Source organism: Apodemus sylvaticus, chromosome 11, assembly GCF_947179515.1.
Source record: "Apodemus sylvaticus chromosome 11, mApoSyl1.1, whole genome shotgun sequence".
Taxonomy (NCBI): Eukaryota; Metazoa; Chordata; class Mammalia; order Rodentia; family Muridae; genus Apodemus; species Apodemus sylvaticus.
The window spans coordinates 9,805,265-9,818,030 of NC_067482.1; the positions used below are offsets into that span (position 1 = coordinate 9,805,265).

Here is a 12,766-nt window from a genome sequence, read left to right on the forward strand (position 1 = left end):
AACCGTTAATACAAATATACATTTCTTTTATTACACCTTGTTGTGGGGTTGGGGGAAGTGGCTTGCGCACGTCACATGTGTGTGGAGGTCAGGTGACAACTTTCAGAAGTTAGTGCTCTCCTACCATGTAAGACCTGGGGATTGAAATCAGGTTTTCAGGTTTAGTGGCAAGTGTCTTCACAAGCCATCTCACTGTACCCAAATCAATCGTTTTTAATGAAACTTCGAAGTGTATTTATTGACCTAATAGGGACTGGATGGATGGCTTAGCTGTTAGGAGCACTGGCTGTTCTTCTTGAAGACCAGGGTTCAAGTCCCAGCATCCACATAGTGGCTCACAATTATCCAGTGCCTCCTCTTCTGAGCCCTGCAGGTACTGCATTTGTGTGGTACATATACATACAGGAAAACACATAAAATAATTATTCTCTAAGTTGTAAAGTATGTCTATTGGTCAGAAAGTAGCTGTCATGAGAGTGGATCGATGAACAGGATATGTAGATGCCTTTGACATTGTCATAATTCCCAGAAGCTACTTTTGAGAAGTTATAACTTGATCACTATGTGGTTGAAAATTGACTCTTTTAACAGATAGTTTGACTAGAGACAGATTAAGTTCATAAATTCTTTTTCTTTAAAGATTTATTTATCATATGTAAGTATACTGTAGCTGTCTTCAGACACTTTTTTTTCTTGCTTCAGCCCTGGCCCAAAGATTTATTTATTTATTATATGTAACTACACTGTAGCTGTCTTCAGACACACCAGAAGAGGGCATCAGATCTCACTACAGATGGTTGTGAGCCACCATGTGGTTGCTGGGATTTGAACTCAGGACCTTGGGAAGAGCAGTCAGTGCTCTTAACCGCTGAGCCATCTCTCCAGCCCAGGTTCATAAATTTGTATAAAGCCAAGTGTTCATTAGTTCTGTCTTTCTAAAATTCCAACTAGAATCTATCTTAAAGGGAGACCTTGCCTCTTCTGAGCTGGTTAGAATAGAGTCGGGGGATGGAAAGTGTAAGGCCTGGTGTTTGGAATGTAACTGTCAGAACTGGGTCAAATCATTATATTCAAATAGAGGTTTTTGTTCATGATAAAATGACTTTTCACCCATATTTCAAATAAGCAGCCACTGATTCTAGGAGGTGACCATATCCGTGTCTCTAGGCAAGACATGCATAGTGCCTAACGTGGTCCAAGTCCCCTGTCCTGGGCAGGGAGGAAGTCACTGTCAGGTGGGTCAGTGTGAGAAGCCATACAGGACCTGTGTTTAGAGTATATGTCAAAGTTCTAGCACAATATGTCCACAAAGTTAAATGCTCAGCAGAGAGTTCCCAGGAAGAGATTTTTCACTAGTTGTCTTCAGAAGAGATCAACTGTACTACGTTTGTGTTTGTGTTTTATTCTTCTGCGGAGACGTCACACGGTGTTAATTAGCAAGTGTTCCCACGGGGCCCTGTGCTAAGCCCTTCCATCCTGATCTGAGGCTGCCTTGTCAGTCCTGCCTAATTAGCCCTCTCCTACCTTCTTCCTCCTGTTCCCCTCCTAAACAACAAATACAGTGTCATGCTTTCGTGACTAATAGACTTCTAGTATAACCCTCCTTGTAACTAACAGGCTTCTGGTCTACCTCCAGGGATTGTTTGTAGGACTGTTGTCATCTTGGTTATTCTCTGATCAGTCATAGGCCTTAGCTGGAACATGTGCCAGATATGAATCAAAGTTTATTCCCATTGCTGGCCAGAGGCACTCAAAGTTATAAATGAGCTCTGGATAACACAGCTCAACACAGTGAAACCTAGCAACTCGGGAAATGCAAACATGTGGATGGATGGCTTCTCTCTGTCACTGGCTGGAAAGATGAGGGTCTGGAGTCAAGCCTAGACCCTTAGTATAACCTCTAGTTAAATTGCTATATAAATAGGGTAATTTTGTCTTTCCCAATGAAACATAATATCAAAATAGTCATAGGAAGTTGTTACTACATTCCCTTATGTGGATATGCTTATGTTAATTGCCAATTATATTTCTATAGACTAACTTTAAACACACACACACACCAAGGAACTATCTCTGCATAAGCAGTAACAAAAGGTGATTTTTAGGTTAGTGATTTGAGTGCGTACTGTCCTCAAGGCTTCTATTAGAATTGGATTGTGTTGATTATGCCAGGGCTGCCTGATATCTATGGGAGAAATGGAGGAGGAGTGAGTAGATGGGAGGGAGGTCGGCCTCAGGGGAGGGACTTGGAGGAGAAGGGGGAACTGTGGTTGGGATGTAAAGATAGATAGATAGAGAGAAAGACAGAAAGAGAAAGAGAGAGAGAGAGAGAGAGAGAGAGAGAGAGAGATGATAGATGAGGTAGTGATGGGTGGGAGATGAATGATAGATGGATGATGATGATGATGATGATGATGATAGATAGATAGATAGATAGATAGATAGATAGATAGATAGATAGATAGATAAGGTAGTGGTGGGTGGGAGATAGACAGATGATAGATAGATGATGATAGATTGATAGACAGATGATAGATGAGATAGTGGGTAGATGATAGATAGATAGATAGATAGATAGATAGATAGTAAGATAGATAAGGTGATGGGTGGGATATAGATAGAAAGATAGATAGATAGATAGATAGATGATAAACAAATGATAGATGAGGTAGTAGGTGAATGGATGGACGGACGGATGGACAGACAGATAAATGAGGTCATGGGTGGGAGATAGGTAGATGATAGCTGGATGATGATAGATAGATAGATAGATAGATAGATAGATAGATAGATAGATAGATAGATAAACAGACAGATAGATGGAAGTGGGGTTTGAAATCTAACTCCCATTCTACCTTTATATTCTCAATTCACTTTTTAAAAGTGAATCCTTTTAAAATGATTGATTAATATCATTTGAAGGAGTTAATTTTTTTAGTGAATATGCTTTGTCCGGATGTGATAACCTTGCCCTCTTTCCCATGTCTTCTGGCCGTTCTGTTCTAACACTGCTGTAAGCCCAGGGTGACTGAGCAGCAACTCCTGGCATGTCCTTTGTCCCTGTCTTCTTGGTTTGTGTGGTGCCTCTGAGATGCTCTCCTGACCCAGTCTGAGCTTCGCCAACCTTGCTTAAAGCTCTGCAACAGCTCTGTTAGCGATGCTGTCGTCCCTGCATCACTGGAGGAGAAACAGCCACGGAGCTGCTTCAGGTCCCCTCTGAAGTTCAGACTTCCCCAAAAGTTCAGAACAATAAGGCATCTGAGGAGTCTAAGTATGGAATGAAAAGGTCCTTTGAAAAACTGTCTGCCTGTCAAGAGCTAGAGGCAACTTAGGGATGCTGAGAGTGGATCAAACAGTCTTCCCGGGGAAGAGTACACTGGCTGGTTATCAAACATCACCGTCCTGAAAACATTGACAAGTGGCATTACACAGACCGAGCAGGATGTATTTATGTATTTAGGGATATGTATATATACATACACTTACACATATACATATGCATACATATATGTGTCTAATAACAATTAATGAGAAAAAGAAGCCACGCATGAGTTTGTAAGGCAGCAAGTAGATAGATGTGGGAGGCTTTGGAGGGAGGAAAGGGAAGCAGAAAATGACATTCTATAATCTCAAAAATAAAGAAATAATAAAGAAAATTTGTCTGTGATGAGATTTAAGATATCCAGTGAGAGCCAGCCATGGTGGTTCATGTCAGTAATCCCAGCATTCAGAAAGCTAATGGAGGTGAATCCTGGGTTTGAGCCTGGACTGCATTCTGAGTTCCAGGGCAGCCTGGACTGCGTACCCTGGAGTACATTCTGAGTTCCAGGGCAGCCTGGACTATCTAGCAAGACCCTGTCTCAAAAAACAGTTTTTAAAGTGCCTTACTTTTGTGCTGTGGCTTTAGACTTCTGCCTTGGTCCAGGACCGTAATTTACGTATTTTAATTTTGTGGTTTGTTTCATCCCTAGCCCTCGTGGTAGCTGTCCTGCGCTTCATTCAGCTGAAACCAAAGGTTTTAAATCCGTGGCTGAATATCAGCGGTCTGGTGGCGCTGTGTCTGGCGTCCTTTGGAATGACCTTACTTGGTAATTTCCAGGTACTTCTCTGGCATTTTCGCCTCCCCCTCGTGCCGGTAAGATTATTCACGTCTAGGTTGTTGCAGCCTGAGTTATAGTCACCATATGGCCCGTGTTATTCTACATGAACTTCAGACACAAGTAGACACTTGGGTTCTGCGTTCTCTGTCCCCAGGGTCTCCACGCCTGTTCCCACCAGACACGTGAGTGCTAACTTGCTAACTGCAGGTACAGATACCGCAGTGGCTGGGAAGTAGCTTAGCACAGCTGGGTTTCTCCTACAAGGATTCCTTGAGAGGGCGGTTCTCACTTCCTTCATTACAAACTGCATCCCAGTGTGCTTTTCTAGATAACTTTACACTGTCTATGATGAAAGCTTGCATTTCACAGTAACAAGTGTACATGAAAGTCAGGATGGAAAGTCACGAATTTCTCCAGGATCCCTGATTTATACAAAGACGTGTTAACCCTAAGTCACCCTCCTAGAACTCAGGAGCCTTGTGCACACACCTGGAAGAGGAATTTCCTCCTGTCCTGAATGGTTTTGTTCTTCCTGTCATCGGCTAATTTCCCTGCCTCCCTTTGCTCCACATTCCCTGCACTGTGAGCAAACAAGACCCTCCCTGACCTGTTGAGTGAACCCAGATGGCAGAGGCACACAAGACCCGCTGCATTCTGCTGCACCGGGTCTCTGTTCTTACCAAAACACGCAAGTGGATTTTTCTGCAGCTCTTTTTCGATCTTACCCTTACTCCAGCTGATCCACTAAAGCCAGGATCATTTACTCCTCAAGACTCCACCTTGGCACGCAGCAAATCGATATATTTTCCCCCCCGCCCCCCGATGCGTTGTTAAACAATCCTACTCCATATCAAGGGGAAGAACCAGAAAGCTGCACCCTTAGAGCGTACGGCCCAGGATAACAAACGTCCAAGCGCATCTCTGCTGAGATGGCTGCCGAGACCTTGGTGGCGGCCTTCTGTCTTGCCTGTGAGGGCTGAAGATGGAGGCGTAGCTTGAAGTTAAGACCCACCCCAGGGCTTTGAGCTGATGAGTACTGAAGGGCATATTTCATTCTGAAGTCCTAGAAGAATCCCAGAAATAGGTTGTCTTGGAGAAGGACAAAATTTAAAGCTGTGAATGGTGACACCCAACGAGAACCCCCTTGCGGGATTGTCCGCCGGGAGTATTTAGGGAACGACAATCAGCTCTCTAGCGTATGGGATGAGAGATGTTCCCATCGCTGCCTCTTCTTATAAATTTAAGAAAGTTTGAACCATATGACTGTATTACCTATTTTAAAAAATCAGGTAAAATAGGAGTAATAAATGAAATGGGTTACATTCAACAGGAGAAATTGATTTCCTAGAAGCGAAATTTAGCTTGAGAAATCACTACTTTAAATAAGTTTTGATAAATATACCTTTTGAATTATGAGGGGGGGAAGTGGCTTCCCAGAGAAGAGTGGGGGAGGGGATCTATAACCAGAAACAATGGAAAGATCATAAAAGTATTATTAATTTGGTGCAACACCTACAGCAACACTGTCAGACAATAAAAGGGCTAAGGGCAGTGTAAAGCTCTAAAATAATATTTCACCGTGGTTTAAAAGCATGTTTCATTTTCCTGTAGGTACGGTTAAAATGCAGATAATTTTATAAGGAGTTTTTAGTGATAGGCGCCTTCTGTGCAATAGCTGCGCAACAATTTGGAGAGTTTTTACATCTCTAACAGCCAACCGAAACAACCCGGAGGCATCTCAGTGTTTGCACTCTGCAGAAGCCTTGAGTGTGGATCTCAGACAGTTGTTCTTTAATGGCCTGTGGATCTGACTAATGCTCAGAGCTTAGAGTTTTCTTTATTACTATAGGAAAACAAAACCCAGAGAATTCCCATTAACATTGAGTGGGCTTGTGTTCCAGACAGGCCAGTTGTCCCAAGGGTATCACTGTGTGCCAGTCAACTCTTCCAGTGCCAGAACTGGCGTTTCTCAGCAAGCACACATCCACATCCCTCATTCTCTTCCAGTTTGAAAAGCAGAATCTGGGATGTGTGCCCATAGAAACCTGACATTTCCCTTTTTACGTAATTCTCCTGCTTTTTAATTTCCTTTCCTTAAAAGCTTTTTCTGGAAAATAAATTCAGGAAATAGATCCATGCCTCCTGCAGGGTTTTCTAAACAAATGTTTTTTAAGTTTGGGGAGAAAAAAAAAACCTGATTTCTTTCCCTCCCTCTCTGTGGATTTTAACCATTTGAGAATCAACACAAAGAGGCTGGAGAGACCAAGAAACCCAACCTTTCTAATCTCTGTAGCCCCACTCCCGAAGACCTCTCCCCATAGCTTCTCACAGTCTGCGTGTCTCAAATGAGCCTCCCCCTTCATCTGTCTCCCAGCTCACGAATGATGAGGAAATCCATAACGTGGGGACGTCCTTGACCTTTGGGTTCGGCACACTGACCTGCTGGATCCAGGCTGCGTTGACACTCAAAGTCAATATCAAGAATGAGGGGCGAAGAGCTGGAATCCCCCGAGTCATCCTGTCGGCTGCCATTACTCTCTGTGTAGTCCTGTGTATCCTTTGAGGGGTCTTTGTCAGGGACAGCAGAGCACAGGTAAGCCTTACGTGCAGAAGACCACTGCCCTTCCCGGTGTGTAGAAAAACTACCGGGTCAAAATGGTCAAAATGAACCTATCACTTTGTGCTCCGCCTTTAAAAATGTCTAGCCAGGGGTTGCAGAGATGGCTGGGTGGCCAAGAGGGCTGGCTGCTCTTGGCTGAGGACTGGGGTTTGATTCCTACACCCACGAGGGGATTCACAACTGCCTGTAATTCCAGAGAGAGGGCATGCTGTGCCCTCTTCTGGACTCCTCAGATACTGGTCACACTGTGGGTGTGGGTATACACACACACACACACACACACATGCAGACAATGCAATCCTACACAACAAATAAAAAGTCTTTAAATAAATAAATAAATGAATACTCACAGTCAGGTATGGTGGGGCATAGATGTAATCCCAGGACCTGCGAGGTAAAGGATAGAGAACTGGGAGTTTAAGATCAGCCTCGCCCACATGGTGAGTTCAAGGCCACACCAGATCACATCAGACCCTGTCTCAAAAATAAAAGTAAATTAAAACAAAAAACTATCTGACCAGATTTTTATACCAACGAGCCAAAGAGAGATGGGTAACTTAAACCGAAGCAGGTTCTGCTCTCTGGAAAACAAATTCAGGAACTAGATGGCCTGCGGGTGTGATTTTCCTGAATAAATATTTGAGGCTTTAGGGTGCTGTGCATTTCTCTCTCGTCAGACTTTGAACCACGGGAGAAGTGAGAAAGAGGAACTGGGTGAAAATCAGCCTCTATTTCTAGTGAACGGAGGGGTGGGGGGGATCAGCTCAGGCGCCATCCGCACCCTGCCATCAACCAGCAGAGGAAGGGAAAGGCAGAGCATGCGCCCACGCCTTAGTCCCTCAAACCCCAGACAAGGCCCCGGAGAGCCGGGCAAGCTAGCCAGTCCTGGCCCAATAGAAGTCACCAGTTCCCGGCTGTCTGTGTTGGTCACTCTTCTGCTGCTGTGGTAAAATACCCAGACCAAAAGCAACTTAGAAGACTTGAGAGGTTTGTTTAAACTTAAAGCTCCTCGGGCTTCGAGTCCACCGTGGCAGGAAAGCGTAATGGTTAGAGCAGGAAGCTGTCTGTTCACTTTTTCACCCACACGCAGGAAACAAGATGAGGAAGCAGGGCAAAGCCATAAAACCTCAAAGTCCATGCTCTGTGACGTATACGTACTCCAGCAAGGCTCCGTTTCCTAATAGCTCTGTAATTTTCACACATTGCATCCCCCGCCCCACCACCAGGAGTTTTCAAATAAAGGAGCCTGCAGTTGGCATTTATCATTCAAACCCCCACCCCACCCCACCCACCAGTTCCACTGAGCACAGAGCAGATGAAAAAAATCAAATTCCTAATCAATTGGATAGAACGGCTCTGGCCTCATCTACACCCTGTAGTAACCAGTATTTACGTAGACAGGTTCTCCTCAGAAGAGGGAGTCAGGATTCCTCAGTGGTCACGCACAGCTAACACTTACACACCTCAGTCCTTAATCCCCAGTGTTTGCTGAGCACTTACCCTGTCTAGGCATCGTTCTAAGTGCGTGAATTGTATTGGTTCTTTCAATCAGAGGTTGCGATTCATAGGCAGGCTAATTTGTCCAGGATCACAGAGATGGTAGCTACCTGATGCTATATGATTAAAGAAATCAAAGCTGCAATTTCCCGCGCAACGAGTTAACCCAGCCCTGGTGACATTTTCTACTCTCAGTCAGAAGAATGTGCAGACTTTCCATGACTCTGAGGCTGACAGCTAATATTTCTGACTGACTTGCATCTGGACACTTGGAAGCATGGCTGCCTAAGTTAGGGCTTCTATTACTGCGATGAAACACCACGACCAAAAAGCAAGGTGGGAAGGGAAGGGTTTATTCAGCTCACACTTCCACACTGCTCTTCAACAGTGAAGGAAGTCAGGGCAGGGACTCACACAGGATTCCGGAGGCAGGAGCTGATGGAGGCCATGGAGAGGAGCTACCCACTGGCTTGCTTCCCCTGGCTTGCTCAGCTTGCTTTCCTGTAGAGCCCAGGACCACAAGCCCAGGGGTGGTTGATATCACCCACGGTTGGCTGAACCCTCACCCACCGATCACCACTTGAGACACTACCCAACAGCTGGATCTCATGGAGGCATTTCCTCAACTGAGGCTCCTTCCTTTCTTATGACTCTAGCTTATGTCAAGTTAACACAAAACCAGCGAGTACAGTTGCTTAGTGTCTGGATTTCCTGGATCCAGGCTCAGTCAAGAGAGTAAAGATTGCTGAAGTAGTTTCTCCTGCTCGTATGGCCTCTGGAAGTCCCTGAAGAGGTTAGGTCTGTGTTTAAAGACAGAGCACAGGTATAAGTCCTCAGATAAATCCAGGGGACATATCTGATTTTTCTGAATAAATGTGTTTAGTTCTTAGACTGTTCTTATTTCACCAAAACATGCTGTGAGCTTTTGCTCTTCCCTCAGCCTCCACACTTCCATATCTATGGTCATATGTGTGTGCACACACTACATGTAATACACATATATAGTTCTTTGATAGGGTGTATACACATTTAGGGAAAGGACTGTCATCTAATTTTTATTGGTCTTTTGAGATTATTTTGGGTTTTTTTTCAGAAGGTTTTAAATTTTAAGTTTATTTTATTTTTACATGTATGACTGTTTTGCCTGCATGTGTGCATGCATGTACGTATGTGTACCACCTTTGTGCCTGGTGCCATGCTCTAGTATTGGAATCATGAATGGTTTTGAGCCACCTTGTGGATGCTAAATGAACTCCACAGAGGCCAAAAGGATGGCTCAGTGGTTAAGAACACAGGTTGCTCTTTCAGAGGACCTGGGTTCGGTTCCCAGAATGCACGTGGTGGCTCACAACCCTTCACAATTCCAGTTCCTGGAGATCCAATGCCCTCTTCTGATCAGGTGTGCACACACTATGCATACATAATTGCACACAAAGCATTCACATGCAAAATGAAATGAATAAATCTAATTTTAAAATTTAAAAAAGCAGCCGGGCGTGGTGTTGCACGCCTGTAATCCCAGCACTTGGGAGGCAGAGGCAGGCGGATTTCTGAGTTCCAGGACAGCCAGGACTACACAGAGAAACCCTGACTCAAAAAACCAAAAAAAAAAAGCAGGCTTCATTATGGCATTTCATATACATATATACGTGTGTGTGTGTGTGTGTGTGTGTGTGTGTGTGTGTGTGTGTGTTCTGAGACAGGTTCTCACATAGCCCAGGTGGACCTCAAACCCACTGTGTGGGTCCCCCTCCTCCGCTTCCCAGGTGCGGGGCTCACGAAGGCCTTCCCGATCGATCGCTTCTCTTCCTGCGCTCATGCGCTTTAACGTGCCTGAAAGAGCAGAGTCGTCACGGCGTGTGTACTGTGGAGCAAACACTGTTGCGTGGCGGTAGCTGGGATCTGGAATTTTCAGCAGGGTAGCTGTCTTTTTGCTACTCTCTCATTTAACCAGGCAGGTTAAATGCGGATAGAGTTCAGTGACCAAGGAGTGTGTGTCAATCCACCAACTGGTGCCCGTGTGAGTGGCTTCCGGCCAGCTCCCCACTCGGCTTCTGCTTTTGATTCTTAGTGATGTGTCACGGGAGATGAAAGCTGTCACTGTGAGCACGTCTAGAAGCATGCAGCACACAGCTAATATGATCTATTAACTGTAATCACACATGCAAAGGTCAGCTTTCAGTTCGCCCTGTCATCGCAGTTAGCTTGGCAGTGGTGGGGAGACTCGTGCGGTTATGTCCGATTACCTTCCTTGACTCCTGCGCCCCAGATTTCATCCTCATGGCCCAAGATATCCATATGTACGCGGCCAGGGTCCAGTGGGGCCTGGTCATGTGCTTCCTGGCGTACTTCGGCACCCTGGCTGTGGAGTTCCGGCACTACCGCTATGAGATTGTGTGCTCCGAATACCAAGAGAACTTCCTGAGCTTCTCAGAAAGCCTGTCAGAAGCTTCTGAATATCAGACCGATCAGGTGTAACCCATCAGTTGCTCCTTGGGGGTGCGGTGGGTGTGGCAACAGGGGAGGGGCCAGGAGGATACACTCACAGGACTTGACACATCACCTCACGATGCTTTTCACACACACGGACACATACTCACGGCCACATCTGACGAAAGAGCTTTGCAAGGCAGGTTATCTCTTTCTTGAAGAAGCACAAGCCCTCACGTATGGAAACACACGCTGTCACACGGAAAACGTGCACAACGGAGCCAGAAGCTGTGCATGATCACCCCCCGGCCCCGCCCTCCCAGCAGGCCTTGCGCTTCTCGTCCTCTTCTCGTTCCAACCTGGCATCTTCCTCCAGCAAAGTAAGGCCGGCCGAATGTAAAGCAAGAGTCAAGCCAGCTCCCCGAGCTCGAGGGAATAGTTGTGGATATGGTACCAAAACTCTTGAGTGAAAACCTAGGAGCATCTGACCGGATGGATGCACACCGCTCTAAAGCTGACTGTGGCTGACTTCAGCACTGTTCAGCGATCGGCTCTGTGGATCCAGAGAGAGATGCAAGCCACAGAGAGTGAGCAGGGAAGAAGCCGGCCACCAGCTCTTGGACCTGAGTCACTCTGCCTAAGGAAGATCTCCCAACGTGAATGTTCATTCTCCGGAACGGAACCTCTGCAGCGCATAGCACCAGGTACAGCCGAGAGGGCGTGGCTTGGGTTTTTGCTTCCACACTACGTCATCCACAGTTCCAGTTTATAGCTCATGACTTGCGATTTCTTTTCTAAGTGCCACTCTCATGGGTCTATGGAGGCCTCGTGGACAAAGGTGTGACCAAAGGCAAGAACCTTGTTTTGGTTTCAAGTATGAAAGGGGTGCATACCTGCGAGCTTAATTTATATTTGAAGCAAAAAAAAAAAAAAAGTTTCTCAAAGAATCGCGAAAGAAATCTCCGTGGGTGTGAGGGGTATGAGGGAGCCTCTGAGGAAAGATAGGATAGCACTCTTGCTGCCAATCCAACCCAGGGGGAGATTTCCATATCCGTGTTGCCCAAGTTTTCTAGTTTGAGAGCTGGGAACTTTTCAATTTTAAAAATTTATAGACGCAAATTAAAAACACCCCCTCCCCCAAATCGTATTGGCACACACAGCTGCAATACTGCAATAGTGCTCAGAGGTGAGCCCATAGGAGCAGGAGTTCAAGGCCATCCTAGATCCCCGTGCCAACAACAGAGTGCCGAGTGCACAAGCACCCCTCCCCCAACTACGCGCACTATTCCAAAAAAAACTCTCCGAACTCCGTAGGGGCTCGGATACCCCGGGACGTAACGTGAAAAACGCTGTTTTGTAAATTCAACCCAAGGTATCGCTTCCCAAGGAGGGGTTCCAACGTTGTTACATCTAAATCTCATCTCCCAGCACAGTGCCTGCACAAAGTAAATGCTCAATAAGTGTCCACTGAACAGATTTACTGGCTGTTTCTGAGGTAAGGAGTATCAAAGAGATTCAGAGATAAATGACAGAGTGGAAGCCGTCTTAAGTGAGGACAGCGAGGGAGGAATCGTCACTACTGGGCAGGGAAGGGAGCAAAACCCCTCAGTGGCATGAGAAAAGGCCTGGAATAGAGTAGTCTCTTATTAAAAAGGCGTCTTACTGTAAATACTCCAGGGTGACGTTGTTAGTTTTGAAACTGCTATGATATTTCTTTCTTTTCATTTTTATATTTTAAGGAGTTTATCAAAGAACCAACAGTTTTGTTTTACTCTCCACACTCCAAGTTAAAGAGCTTTTGGTGATGCACTTCTCTGCTTTCTTGAGAGTCTCTAGGGAATGCCTGTCTTAACAGAATCAAGCAAAGACCAACATCACTCATTGGGATCTGGCCACTAAATAAAGGTGTTTTATGCAAAATCGTTGACTTCCTTGTTTCTTACGCTAACAGTTCTTCTTGGGTGTGCATAGACATGTCCACGTTTGCTGTCGACAGCTTGCAGAACATGTTCATGTTTGTTTTATTGTGAAGGATACAGCTCAGGGTCGGTCAAATGGAAGAGGTGCATGGGTAAAGGAGAAGCAGGCCTGCAGCTTCCTTGCCCTCAGTGCACTGAAG

General features: G+C 45.5%; 1 protein-coding gene across 2 annotated transcripts in view; it reads left to right on the forward strand.

Annotated features, from left to right (window-relative positions):
* Positions 1–12,567, forward strand: part of Tmem150c (transmembrane protein 150C) — a 72,570-nt gene extending 60,003 nt beyond the window's left edge. For both annotated transcript variants that reach the window (XM_052199494.1, XM_052199495.1), the window contains exons 6-8: positions 3,972–4,099; positions 6,475–6,652; positions 10,487–12,567. In XM_052199494.1, the coding sequence (XP_052055454.1) occupies positions 3,972–4,099; positions 6,475–6,652; positions 10,487–10,695 (515 nt within the window). In that variant the 3' untranslated portion in view covers positions 10,696–12,567. The remainder of the gene's footprint in view (positions 1–3,971; positions 4,100–6,474; positions 6,653–10,486) is intronic.
* The last annotated feature ends 199 nt before the right edge of the window (positions 12,568–12,766 follow it).